The sequence below is a fragment of the Glycine max genome, chromosome 18 (assembly GCF_000004515.6).
Source record: "Glycine max cultivar Williams 82 chromosome 18, Glycine_max_v4.0, whole genome shotgun sequence".
Lineage (NCBI taxonomy): Eukaryota > Viridiplantae > Streptophyta > Magnoliopsida > Fabales > Fabaceae > Glycine > Glycine max.
The window spans coordinates 4,939,955-4,955,370 of record NC_038254.2 but is presented as its reverse complement, the minus strand read 5'-3'; the positions used below and the strand labels follow the sequence as shown (position 1 = coordinate 4,955,370).

General features: G+C 28.8%; 2 protein-coding genes across 2 annotated transcripts; one reads left to right on the top strand and one right to left on the bottom strand.

Annotated features, from left to right (window-relative positions):
* The first annotated feature begins 974 nt into the window (after nucleotides 1–974).
* Nucleotides 975–1,798, top strand: LOC100306192 (uncharacterized). Its single transcript, NM_001248267.2, is given in 1 exon segment — nucleotides 975–1,798. A coding segment is annotated over 1 exon segment (498 nt). The 5' UTR covers nucleotides 975–1,120; the 3' UTR covers nucleotides 1,619–1,798.
* Nucleotides 1,799–8,477: 6,679 nt separating this feature from the next.
* On the bottom strand, nucleotides 8,478–12,770 carry LOC100804488 (cation/H(+) antiporter 14). Its single transcript, XM_006603060.3, has 4 exons — nucleotides 12,758–12,770; nucleotides 11,617–11,972; nucleotides 9,993–10,991; nucleotides 8,478–9,584 (listed from the first exon to the last, which is right to left on the bottom strand). Exons 1-4 carry the CDS (start codon nucleotides 12,768–12,770, stop codon nucleotides 8,478–8,480), a joined length of 2,475 nt encoding a protein of 824 aa, XP_006603123.2.
* Nucleotides 12,771–15,416: the final 2,646 nt, after the last annotated feature.

The window sequence follows — 15,416 nt, the reverse complement described above, 5'->3', positions numbered from 1 at the left end:
AAGAAATAGATATAAATTACACTTTAGTATATCTCTCGAGTACTTAACATGATTAAATACTCAAAACTTGAAGTCAAGACAATTAGTTAAATTAAAAGAATTTTGTATAAGTTGATCCATGATCAATGATAGTTTTAACAAGGAACTTTAATTATCTACTTTAAAATTTCATCTAAAATCTTGATTTTATCTTCTAAGGTTCCAAATTTGATAATTGATGCTCAAAACTATTAATCATGTTGGTAATTACCATGAGAGAAAATAATACTCGAAAATGATTATTACATTAAAATAGACTCAAAATGTGCATTTTCATCTTTTCATGGAAGATGTATATTTTAAAATAAGAAAAACACGAGCGTAATTTAAGCATAGTCTTTCAACAAAAAGAAATATAATTTGCTAAATAGACTCTGCAATTTTTTTTCTAGTTAATTATGCACAAAGATAAACATGGCTGTACTACTAACCATAACTCATTTTTAATTCACTTATTCTCAACCTTCATCAATCTTTTATTTATATATATATATCGCCTACATATATAGTCAAAGCAAAACACTCATTAGTCATATGGGTTTAATTTTCCTTAATAAACCAAGATAAAATTGAAAGATAAACCAAATAAGAAAATTAATGATTCTATTAATATAGATCCATAACCAATCTTGGCAAAATTAACTATGGTAGTCACTATACTTCTTAAAGCAACACAAGACGGCTAGCCATAACCTATACACACAAGTTAGTTACACATACAAGGAAGCCAACCCCACCATGTGAGTATTCAAACCCCAAAAATTTGAAAAGTCACATTTTTTAAAGGGCACTTTCGTCAATTAGAATCCACCCAGTTCCATAATTATTAACTACAACATCATCATCATCACCCACCATTATTATTAAATCCTCCCTTTGTATTACAAGTACGGTTGTTGCTATATATACACAACTCCTCCTCCACCCTCTTCCTTGTTCAAACAATTCCCCAACATTCAAAGCTACACTTAATCTTAGCCAAAAGGCCTATAAAGGTATATATACCTTTTTTTTTCTGATCAAGATTCAAACCCTAGATCAGTTTTAATTTCCTAGCTATAGTTTTATTCATAGAGCAAGAATGGGAAACAGCTTAAGGTGTTGTTTGGCTTGTGTTCTTCCATGTGGGGCTCTAGACTTGATTCGAATAGTCCATTTAAACGGCTATGTGGAAGAGATTACACGTCCAATCACAGCAGGAGAGGTTCTAAAAGCCAACCCTAACCATGTTCTAAGCAAACCTAGCTCTCAAGGAGTCGTTCGTCGGATTTTGATCCTCTCGCCGGAGACCGAGCTCAAGAGGGGCAGCATATACTTCTTGATCCCGGAATCTTCACTGCCGGAGAATAAACGGCACGCCGGAAAGGGAAGCATTGGTGGTGATAGTGGTATAAAAAAGAAAGCATCAACAATGAAAAGCAACAAGGGTAGTAGTGATGTTGATTATTCTTCACTACCACAAGGGTACCTCAAAGTCACTCACAAAGGTTCTAAAGAGAAGAGATCGTCGTGCCGGGATCGCCGGAAAGGCCGCATCGGAATATGGAGGCCTCATTTAGAGAGTATATTGGAAGATTAGTCGGTTTTTTGTGCCGGCGGCCGGTGGCCGGAATCCAACATGGCCGGAAAAGAAGAGAAGAAAAAGAAAAAAAAATGTTCAATTATTGAAATATAGCGACACGACTTTTTTTTTTCCCTGTGTTTTATAAATGTATGTGGGAATTTGATTTTGTGGATAAAAAAGTTTACTTTCCCTTCCAATTGTCTTGCTGAGTTGAATTTGGTCAAGCCTTTTAATCTGTTTGCTTTCCAACAATAAGGTAAAAAAGAGGGAAAAAAAAAGTTACCAAAAGTGAAGATTTCAAGTTTGTAGCAAGCGATTTCCAACCTCAAGTTCATGCAAATTAAATATCATCCTTTTTCTTTATTTATGTCTGTTGATATGCATGTATCGAAGAAAAATGAGTGTTTAACTTTAATTTGTACCCCACAATCCGAAAGCTTGTCTATTTGTCTTAAATGGCTTGTCCAAGTGAAACTTTGTTTTTTTTTTTAATCATAAATGAAACTAAAATTTAAGAGTAGTTTCGTTTTCTAAGCAAAATAATTGTGGCATCCAACTAATGCTTTAAAAAATAGTTTTGAATGTAGCTCATTTTCCAACGATTAAGCCGAGTTTAATTTCCGTTATTTAAGTGGAATTGAACATGCATGTTCGAACATACTATATGTCTATAAAGGAATCTATTTATAGAAAACGAAACTAAAGAAAAAGTCTTAAGCTGACATTATTATTTCAATTATATATAACCAATTTTGTTTGGTGGCCTAGAGTGTCATTCCAACTTATTAAGGTGATGAACAGCTGTAACTATATTATTAAATTTACAAGTGTTTTAGTTCTTGTCATGAAGTCAAGGTAAAACTTGAGCATATAAAATTAAATTAATAATCTATTTTTTATGAAGTAGGGAGGGGATTTCGGATAACAACCTTATTAATTATAAATTAAGCAAAGGTATAGATTATGTTCCGATTAAGGTTAATGATTGCAAGTCTACACAAGCTTCATCCCCAACCTTTTTTTATAACATTAATGTCAGGGGAACGAGTTGGTTTTATATATAACAGTAATTTAAATTTTAGAGTTTTTATATAAAATATAATTATAACTTATTTTTTATTTGATTATAATTATATAAAATTATTTTTTTAGAAACTATTAGTTAACCTAATTTCTTAAAATCATCAGAAATCTGATTTTTTTATTTATTCTATTTTATTCAAAAGTTTAAAAAAAAATTGAAAAATATTTTTTGACAAATAAAGTTGAAACAAATCACCTGATCAATTAACTTTTTATTGTTTAGTATATTATATTTTGAGAATTTAATTAAAAAACATTAATAATATAAAGATTTTTTACACTATTATTCATTATATATTGTTATGTAGGCTAAGATTATTAACTTTGCAAATAATTACGGATAAAATCATTTTTAATACTATGGTTTTCAATTGGTTAGTAGTTAAAAAAAATTATACTTACAAATTAATCATATTTCCAATGTTTCTTGACATCTATATATATATAGAAAAAAACAATACCTCAATTAGTCAATTGTGAATCATAAATAATTAATGAGTGAATATCTATGACTAATTAAGTAGTTAAACTAAATACTTAGTCATTAATTAAGGTTGGCTAAAATATGTTTTTAGTTTTCTAAATTTAAGAGTGTATCTTTTTAATATTTTAAATTAAAAATTTTATTTTTTTAGTTTGTCAAATTTGCAAAATATTTTTTTAGTCTCTCTTGCACGAAAAAAATCCACCATAAATTATGCATCCAAACTGCAAAAATCAGTTAAGAAAGACAAAAAAAGTCATACAAAATGTGAGAGACTAAAAATATAAATTTTAATTTGAAAGATTAAAAAAGACAGACCACTCAATTTATGAGATTAAAAGTATAATTAATCTTTAAGGTTTTCATATGCCTTAAATTTTAGTTAGGATTGTTTTTTATTTTTATTTTTATTTTTATCGTAGTCTTTTATAGTCTCGCTGATTTAGTTTTCGTCATTTACTAAGTGTAAGGATGATTTTGTAATGAATAATAGATATCTATTAAAATTAGTAAGAATAAACTTTAAATGAGCGAAAAAAATATAGACTAATGTTATACCGGTGGGAATAATTAAATGTTTCTTTTTTTAAAAAATTATAGGAATATATCAATATAAAAAAAGAATATTACGTGATACTTACATCCTTCAATATTTTAGAAATCTCATTGGCACTCTTCATTTATTTTTATCTTTTTTTTTTCGTTTCATCAAATACTTATTATATTTTTTTTCTATTATTCATCTCTCTAAATTTATATTACTATACGAGGTGTTCGACAGAAAAACATTTCCCTATAAAATAAGGGACCAAAATTTAAATGAAATGAAACTATATACACAAATTGTTTAGTTTAACTCCTTTTTTGAGTTATTACTCTCTTATCTAAAATTTAAAATTGCTGAGCAACTTGTGCTTTTAAACAAGAAAATGAATATAACAAAAACTGGAAGAAAATGTTGAAAATTTGGGGTTTATGAAATGAGTATGACTACTCACTAGAAGAGTATGTGACGATATTTAGTTATAAAATCAGAAGGAACCATTTGGCAAGAAATTAAGATCTATATTATATATAATAGAAACATTAATAGAAAGAGAGAAAAAAAAATTAAGGTGGGGCTTGCTGGGTTTATGAGGAATATGACTACATATACTCCATGATTTGAAAATTAAAGTAAACGTGGCTAGCTTTATCTTGTTGTCTTTCAAAAAACCAAATTCTCAAATAGCGACATCTCCACGCTACATTCATAAAGAAACAAAAGCAAACAAGCTGGCATATCTTCCTTAACTTATTTTCCATTAATTACTCAGTTTTTCACATGATGGATTCCCCCCTCCTCTCTCTCCCATGCTAATACTATTAGACAAGTCTTTGCACATCCCTTTGTGAGTCCAACTCATCCATATATTATTATATTAATTGCTTTGGACCCTTATGCCTACTTTTGCTTCACTCCACTATGTGTAGATCGATGGACATCTTTTTTGGTGAACCTGAACCAAAATCAACTGATTAATTGTTGTTAGTTTACTTTTTTCGAAATCAAATGGTTTAAATTTTCGTTTTAAACCACTAAAATATAGGATTGATTGGAACTTTAATTTGGAAGCCCTTTTTACAAAGCAAAGTGTCACCGATTTCAATAACGAATTACACAGGTAAATTTATCTTAGGCTATAGGAATATTAATTAACTGTAGAAATATAGACACTAGTTTAAGATTATTTGTCTTCTAATTAATCTTAAGTTAGACAAATTTAATGAATCTTGTTAGAGTATTCATAACGGATGAATACTTAAATGAGTTATTTATTATAAAATTTAATTATTTATTTAATTTCTATAATTATTAAATTTATTCTTTTTAATTTTTATAGTTAACAAGTAGATTTTTAATCTTTAAAGTTTAAATTTTAATTTTCAAAAGATCCTTTCATTAAATTTTTTTAATTCACAGTTAAAAAAATTTACTCATAGAGTTAAAAAAATTTAATAACAGAAACATTTTAAAAATTAAGATGTAAACGTCAAGAATAAAAAACTCACTTATTAAATTTTAAGAACTAAAAAATTCACTTATTAATTATATGAACCAAAAGATATAAATTTGGTATAAGTAGAAATTAAATAAATAATTAAATCTTATTTTAATTTTATGGTTCTACAATATCATACAAATTTAAATATTCTACATAAAAATTTACTCAAATATTAAGGTCATTAAGGTGAGTGTTTTATTTAATTTTTTGGATCTTACCATAGTTAATTTCTTTCTTTTAGAGCATAATTTTTTTTAACAAATTCCTCTCTTCTCACTTCATTAATGTGTATAAACTAAGTATGGATTGGAGTTTCTATGACAAGCCCGACAAATCAGGCTTTGGAGGGCTGGTGAGAGATCATTATGCTTACTGAAATTTTGGCTATTCAGGTTCATGATGTAGGCTATTTATCACGGTATCAACATGGCTTTGGCTTGAGGAAATTTGAAATCTAATATGCGAAAATGATTTTAAGATGACAATCAATTTCATTAATTTGTAAAGGGGTGGTTCCTACTCACCCTTTCTCTCCTTTGTCGATAAAATTAGTAGTTTTCTTCATAAGAAATAAGTTTCAATACTCTTTGAGAGAAGGTAACAACTGTGCAGGTTGGCTGACTAAGAAATAAGTTTTGGAAGACAGTCCCTTTATTGCTTTAGATTCTTGTCCTACAACTCTTAGGTCTAAATTGATAGCTGATGCCCTTTGGGTGTTTTTCCTAAGGCATAACTAGTGAGCCCATTCTTTTCGTGTTATTATATTTCTACTGCATTAAAAAATAAGAAAGGTTACAAATGTTCTTAGAAAAGAAGTTGGTTCTCACTAAAGGATGAATTCTTTCTGTCATATTCATGTTCTCCAATAACTCTTTTTTCATGTAAGAAATTTGGGAGAACACAATAAAGGTAAATATTGATCAAGGTGTTTCTACACCACCATAGAGACCAAGAAAAGAAAGTCACAGAAGGGAGAAAAAGTTAACATTTCTGGAATGCAATATAGATTTAAGTAAGTTCCTAAACTCTATTATAGAAACTTAATAGTATATTATAATAAATTTTGTGGAAATGCTATTAATATAGAATGCTCTTTTTTTTTCGCAAGCTAAAATAACTTGTTTTTAAGATACTAATAATCTTATAGTTTTCATGTTTATGGAAATGCTATTAATATAAACTACATGCTTGAATTGGGACATTGCATAACAATTTGAATGTTTAAAAGTATTTTTTTATTATAAGAAATGACATGTAAATAAGATTGTTATTAGACAACACTATAAATAAGATTGTTATTAATAAACCAATCCTATTAGAAATGACTAAATGAAAATAAGACAATATGTTATTAGAAATAAATTTAATTGTCAAAAGTGATACACACAGTTATAATTAAATAACTAAATGTGTCATTTTGTCAATTAACATTTATCAGCATTAGTTAATTAATGCCACCAAACACATTATTATTCAATTAGCTAGTGATAAAAACATATTTTGTACAGGATGCATAGGATGAGTTTTGGCATTGAAAATACTTTATTTTCTATGTATTATTTTAGCAAAACTTACGTTTTTGGATAAGTGTGTAATAAGAAGACCCCCAAGAGAGAATAAGTGAGTAAATAACTCAAAAGAAGACATCTTGAAAAGTAAATAGGCACTTCTCGATAACATGATCGTGCTATGTTCAACACAACCATGCTATGTTCAACATAATTGTGCTACAAATTTCACAAAAAGAGAATCAATGTCACTTTTTTAACACAACCATGTTGAATCATGAAGGCACCAACAAGTTTGAATTTTGAATTTGTAGCTCTTGTAGGACAATCGTGCTAATTTGAGAATGACTATGTGGACTCTGCACTTATACTCAGAAAATGTTGTACTCAGAAAATGTTGGTTATAAATAGAAAAAGAAAAGTTTTTCTTTCTAAGAGAGCCAATGATAAGAGAGAAACTTAGGCATAGAGGACTGCGAGGAACACTATATGGGTTCTTATTTGTAAGATTTTTATCCCTTTTTGGTTTTTTTTGTTATCAATTGTAATCTTCTGCCTTCCAGTGCTTATGGTTAGTTGATGACCTTTTCTAGGGTTGTGATGTGAAGTGAACATATAATTCATTCCTACTATTTTAATTGAACTTTTGGTGTTCCCTTTCTCAATAGAATTATTTCATTGTTTTGTCAATTCTAGGAATTAATCAATCCTATTTTTTAGAGGATTGTATGCTAGTGATCATCTACTTCCAATTGGTAGAACTATGAAATAACTAAGTTTATAAAATCATGTGTAATCAAACTTGTTTTACGCATCGGTTACCTTCTAAGTTTTTAACTTTTCAACTCCTAACTTATAACTTGTATGCTTTCAAATAGCTTATAAGATAGTTTTGCCAATGTGGTTGCATTAATTAATTAACACATAGTATTATAACACTTTCTAAACCACCTTAATTAATGACCTATTTTTACAATCATTTTAGGGTAATAATGAAATAATCAATATATAATTTTTTATTAAAAATTATAGCCTTGATAATATTAAATATATTTTTTTCTTTTTAATTTTTAATCATTATATTATTTGCAGAATGATTTAAAAAAATACTTGAGCAAATTACACTTGCGTTCCTTGAGCTTTTTTTGAATTACACACCATACCGCTCTTTTTTCTATTCCTATATTAACTCTTTTAATGTTTGGAAACCTTCAACTGACATTTCTTATATATTTTGCTACCTTATATATTAAGCAAACATTAAATAAAGAAAGGTGTTATATGTAATTCAAAAAAATCTAAAAGGATGTTATGTAATTTGTTCAAAATACTTAAATCATTAATATAACAAAAATTACCTAACAACCTTTCAAGATATATTAATCACGCATCAATGTTTAACTTACTATACTATTTTTTAACTCATTTTTCATACCTTTAATTATTCTTAGAGCTTCAAATTGTATTTTTTGCATACTTTTCTAGTTTTATCTATTTTCAATCTTGTAACAAGCTCGTGACTCTCTTGCATGTATTTTTTTTTTAAGTTTAAATACCTTGCTAATGTATTCTAAGGTGCATTTAAATAAATTTCCAAAAGTTTGTAAAGATATCAAGTACCCAGGGTGAATGCATGTAAATCACTACATCAAAGACTTTCAAAATTTCAACAGATATTAACCTATAACAAATATTTTTTAGAGTTAAATATCCAAAAAAATGTTACTTTTATTATAGATTTTTTTTCTTAAAAATCACGTAATATACTGAAATTCATAATTAAAGGGGGGTTGTTGTTGTACAACCAAAACTGAAAATGTAAAATCTGATGTCGCTAAGAGGTTCCCAAGTGGACCAAGTTCAGGAATATCACACCATTCTGTCAAGCCCAATGTACATGGAGAGTCTGCCATGTGATGTCTACCCACTATGACCAAACTATAATGTCCTTCTATCATTCGAATAACTTGTGTTGTTCCAGCTCCATCTTCCACAATCTCTTCCTTGAAGGTCACTTTGCCTTCATGGTAACTACTATAACGTATGTGCTCCATCAAGTCAATGTAAGGGTTCTTTGTTTTCCTTTGGTTGTCTTGCATTTTAATTGTTACCCAAAACACTGTTAGTCTCACATTTGGATGTTGAGCCATACGTAAACTATAAGCCAAGGCTTCTTGGTCATCACCTCCACCTAAGAAGACCATGGCAATTTCACAAAGTGACTTCTCATATATGATTAAGAGTTTGCCTCTCATTTGGCTTCGATCTATAAAGATTCCAACTGAGCAAGGAGCTTTCTTTAAAACATTTTGGTTTAGTATCCTAATTGAAGCATTGGAGTACTCAACATTTCCATCCATGGACCATTGCTTATGAAATGGCATAATCACAATGTTAGATTTGGAGTCCATTGCCATGTAGCATATATCATCGTGCATGCTTACATATGGGGTAATTGCAGTGAAACATTGCAACATGACACCCTCTTTATTATGCATTTGAAATTGATCAAAGACATTTTTTATGTGTTGAGATGACTTGTTAGTACTTTTACTTTTTGTGAGAGTGGAAATTGCCCTGCCTGAGAGCTCCATGAGATGTATGACAAAGACTGAAATGGGTGTAGCCTTTGTAGGGTTGGAGGCTTGAAGAAGGTTGATGATTGGATATACATTTTCTTCGTTGTGAACACAGACAAGTATTTTGATATCAGGTTCATGTTGACCACCCTTAATTGTCTTTCTAATATAGGCTTTATACCTCCTTGAAGGATCATATATGTAATGAACTACTATAGATGCAAATCCAGTTACGACCACCATAGTAAATATAGCAAGGGTGAAAGGTAGTTCTTCTATTGCCTATTGATATACATCAAATAGAAATAAATTAGCAATATATATATATATATATATATGATCACATGTTATATGCTAAGTAATACAATTCTAAAACTTCTTTATATGAATACGAGTTTAAAAAACTTATTGGATTAGTAAATTGGGATCATTGGAAAAGGTGTATTGATATGGAATACAAAATTCAGATGTAGTTGTGTAGGTGTTTTTATCGTCATGCTCCAATCAAGATTGGAGTTCCATCTCAATAATTCCCGAAATAAAGATTTGCATTAAAAATTAGCATGTTACCAAGATAAAACTATAATTTTAATTGAAGAACAACACAAAAAACACTTAAGAAATTACATCTATGTTTTGTTTGTATAGTTATTTCCTTATTATTTTATAATAAAAAATGAGGTAATGTACCTTAGAATTTAATAACATGTTGAGCATGCAGAGATCAACAAGGCCTTTGCAACACATGATTAGAGCTAGTGCAAAAGAATCCCAAAATTCAATCTGAAAGTGAAGCGATGGTAAAATGGTTCCCACAAACTTTCCTACATACGTTGCAATTAAGATAACTTGTATGGTTATTGTCTTGGATTTTACTAATGAAGGAACATTGGTCCTGAGGCCAGTAATAGTGCAATAAGATGGAACCATTAAAGTAGAACCAATAGTGTCAAGTCTTTCAGCCAAAACAGAACCTAAAGGGGGACCATCTGGCAAGATCAAGCCAAAACAAAATGCAACAAGGAAAGGAGGTTGTCCTGCAACACTTGCAGAAAATGCAACAAATAGTAATATACAAATGATTGACAAGAAATGACTTTCTGTCATAGGCTTTCCTTGTGGATTACGGTTGGAGATCCATATAACCAATGGCCTTAGAAAAAAGAATAAGATGGAGAAATAACAAATTGTCACAGCTATTTCTGTAACAGGTATATATGTTTGTTGTTCTACTGCTTTAGCACTATTGATTACCACAAAATACAATATCCACATGCATGAATCACTAACCATGGAAGTGGATATAGCCATGCGTCCAATTTCTGAATTAAGAATGTTCATCTCAGCTAGGAAGCCACTAATAACAGGAAATGTAGTGACCGAAGATGATATCACTAAAACATGAACATCAGTGTCTTTAATCCCTTCAGGGTACATTACTTTAACAATATTGAAAATTACACCACCAAGTGCTATAGCAGACATGTGGCCTATTAGACCAATTGTTACGGCTTGTTTTTCTATCTTTAAGATTAGCTTGGGATTGATTTGCACCCCCATCTTAAAGAAATGGATTATCATGCCAAATTCTGCAAATGTTGTGAGTGTCATTTGGCTTGGTGTTGAAAATATCATCTCATAACTTGAATTGTGTTGACCTAGAAATAAAGGACCCAATATGATTCCAGCCTGATGAGACCATTGAAAAAGGAACACAAGATAATAAGCCATTAGATCAAATCCAGTAGAAAATTCATGTTAAAGAAACAATTGTACATTTTAGAATAAATAATACATGGATTAACGGTCTTCCAATGACAAATCATCATGAATGATAAGTTTGTTAACTTTTATAATGATTATTGTAAAATTCATAATAACTTAAAAACAAATTCATTCCAAAACATGGCTTTATTATAATTATTTTAAATGCTTAAGCTGAAATGCATTTTCATGCCCATGAATGATTTTATACTTTTAGCAACTATGGTCTCCCTAGATAATACAATATAATAACCATGCATGTTTATTAAATTCTTTACTTTATTATGAAAATGGCATTCTCAAACACAACTTAGTATAATTATTTCAAATGCTTAAGTTAAAATACATGTCAATGAACATTTTTAAACTTTTAGTAACTATGATATCCCTATATAATACAACATTGAATAAAAAATGAATGATATCTTTGTATTGAAAGGTTGATATTGTCTTTAAATCCCTTTGGTTACCAATTGATAACTACAACTCAAACTAATCGACCAACAAAACAATAGTTGTTAGTTTTGATGAAAAGAAAAAAAAAACTTACCACAATCTGTGAAATGAGAAAGGTTTGATGACAAGGCCTTAACAAGAGATAAATGATTCTGCCGACAATGTACATAACAATAATTTGAATAAATAAGACAGATGTGTCTTGGTAGAGGGGATTGTCTCCAAACCAAATACCCTTGCTTGTGTGTTTTAATACATATTGACATACAAATTTTTCATCGCCAATCATTCCATAAGAACTCAATTGATCTGTCCTTTCAATATCCATTTCAATAAATTTAAGAAAAGTTAATGCTCCAAAACAATGGCCAAAACCCAGACCAACGATAGGAACAACGCAAATAAACTTCAAAGAATGTGAGAGAGAAAGAGAGGTGATGGAAAGAGAGACTAAAATGACAATTTAGACAATGGATGGACAAGGAAGTAAAAAGCTTAATGGTTTAAAAGTGACAATTTAGTGTTATCCGATATAATTGGGTTAGTAAGAATAGTAATTAAAAAATAAAAAATTCCTTAATTGTTGGTATGAGATGTGGTACTATGCTAGATATGTAACTATAACTTATGATTTTTGGTCTCAGCTAAAATGTAGAAGATAATGACCTATGAATGTAGCCTGATGTTCAATGCATATGCATGCATGTGTGGATACATAAGATTTGTAACAATATAAGATCACCAAATATGAAGATTAATTGTATATTTTAAAAGTATTTGTGGGATACCATGTTATAGGTATGAAATATCCACTGTCTTTTCCGATGATTCATTTATGTTGAAAAACTTGATTGACTAACTGTGAGATTTTCTCTTTCAACCACATTTTTCATCCATAAACCTTAAATCCAATACCTTGCTTAAAAGATCTGAATCTAATTTCACTTAAACCAATGACATTATATATATATATATATATATATATATATATATATATATATATTAAGATTATATAAAAGGTACTACATATTTTTTGAACTCTGATTTTTTAATATTTAATAATATATTTTAAGATGACTATTTTAAATTCTAAAAAATTAATTATTTTTTGTAATATTGGTCTCCTTAAAATATTCTATCTGTAAGATATTGTCCTTTCAAATTATTTTTGTTTGAATTAAAGTTTATTTTGTAAACTAGTTGCATTTGTATACATATAAGCATAGTTGTGAAACCTGCCCCAATCATTGATCCGATCGAGGTAGTGGGTTAGTGGTCCAACTGGTGGGTCAATAATTAGCCTGGTTTGATCTGATATATATTAAAAATTCAAAATTATATATATATATATATATATATAAAAATATATAACTAACATTATTTGAGTAAGAAAAATTCATTCATATTCCAAAATCCAAAATAACCATTGACAATAATGAGATATCAAAACGACGTTGTAGTCCTTTTTTTTTTTTGTAAAATCAACCAGGTCAGATTGGTCCATTTGGAATCGAATACCTAACCGGTCGGGTTCGGCTAGGTTAATTTCTTAATTGATCCAATAGTGAAACTGGTCCAGTTAGGCCACCGGGTCCCGATTGGACCAGTCTGACTGACTGAGCTGAACCAAGTTTCACAACTATGCATACAAAGACAAATTCATCTACAATTTAAATAAATTAAAATTTAATAAGAATTGTTAAATGTAAAAGCAAACTATCCAAATTGACACAAATTTGTGAAAAAATTTCTTAGAATTAATTTCCAATTGAAACCAGATGCATATCAAATTTTGAATATAACATGCTACTTTGTTAGTCTAAAATACTACTAATGAATATGAAAAAAAAAAGCTACAATGACATACTCATCCATTGACTTAGGTAATTTATTTTTGTAAAAACTCAACATTTTGTCTCCTTTCAAGGGTAGATCAACTGACCAAGCAAAGTTGTAACTTAATTTCTTTTTCATGGATTAAACATAAACAAGTATAGTTTTGGTTGACAAAAATTGTTTCTTCTTTATGGTTGACTAAAAGCACAAACTATAACCATAACATATAGTAATGTAATATCATAGAATGATTCAAGGAAATGCACCTTCATGTCGTTGTAGCATGCATATAAAACAAATTATGTGACCAAAATGTATATACTAGAAGCAACGACTTTCATGGTCTCAGTTCTGAACATAAACATGTTTATAACACCCAACATTGGTAAAGATTAGAATAAGATTTGAAAAAAAATGAGTGAGTTTAATTTCTATCCATTGTCAACTTACATTTTTTTTTACAGTACTATTCTTAAATGAGAAATCACAATAACTATTACTTTTGTGCATAATATGTTTTTGGTCTCTCAACTTTTAATAATTTTCATTTTGAACCCTTAAACAAAATTTTAACCACTGTCAATCTTTATAATTTTAATGTTTACTTTTTTGTCAATCTTTATAATTTTAATGTTTACTTTTTTAGTCTTAGTCGCTTAGTATCACTTTAAATGATGATGTGACAATCACATTAAAGTCATGGGGCCTATTAATTTGATATGACAGCCACGTGTTAAATTTTTGGGTATATTGTGTTTTTAGTCCATCTTTTTATGAAATTCATTTTTAGACCGTTAATTTTTTTACTGGATTTAGTTCCTAAACAATTTTTTTACTAATCTTAGCCCGCCAACAATTTTTTTGACTAGTCTTAGTTCCCTAATTTTTTTCTTCATTATTTTTAGTGCTTCTCATCAAATATCACCATTAAGCGATTACGTGACTTACCACTTGGACTACTAGTACGATCTAATAGTCACTTGATAAAATATTTCTTGTTCAAGACATTTTCTAATGGTTCAAAGAAACTATAATTTTTTTGAGGTTTTAGTCCCTACTCTTTTGTTCGTTCTCATGCCTTCTCCCCTTCCACATAGACTCTCTAATCTCTCCTAGAATTTTTACATGTAAGAAAATTTTTAGTTCCTTAGAACGGCTAGAAAATGTCTTGAACGAGCAATATTAATTGAATCATCTGACTATTACATCATTCTAGTAGTATGCATGCCAAGTCACGTGATTGTCATATCATTGCTTAACAATGATACTTGATGGGAAGACTAAAAATAATGATAAACAAAAGTTGAGGGATTAAGATCGTTAAAAAAAATTAAGGAACAAAGTTTGATATTGAAGGACTAAATCCGGTTAAAAAAATGTTGAGAGACTAAAAGTGAATTTCATTAAAATATGAAGGATTAAAAACATAATTTACTCAAAAAATTGACATATGACTTTCATGTCATCATTTAACCATTCAATGGTCGGGACTAAAAACATAAATAGAGAAAATATAGTAACTACCAGTCAAAATTTTGTTTAGGGATTAAAAACAAAAGTCACCAAAAGTTAAGGAACCTAAAACATATTTTATCCATTTTTTAAGGTAATTATTATAATAGTCTACAAACTTACTAATCATTAGTTTATAATTGGGAGATAAGTGAAAAAGTCTTTAATTGGTGCATAAACTATATATTTAATCAAAATGAGCAACACCCAACATGTAATATATCACTGTTTATATAAAGTGTTGATATTTTCCCAATGTCATTAAATATTTAGATAAAACAAGGCTTAAATATGTGTTTTGGTCCTAGATAATTTAGTAGATTTTGTTTTAGGTTCTTAATATTTTTTTTTATTGAGTCTCTAACAAAACAAAAATTTTATTTTTGATCCTTGTTATTTTGTTTTAGTCCTTTTAGTATTTTTTATTTATTTTAGTCTTATAACATTTTGTTCATATTGTATTAATCCCTTGAAAAATATTTGATAGTGACTAATAACAAATTATCTATATATTTTACGAACAAGAATAAAAATACATATATTAGA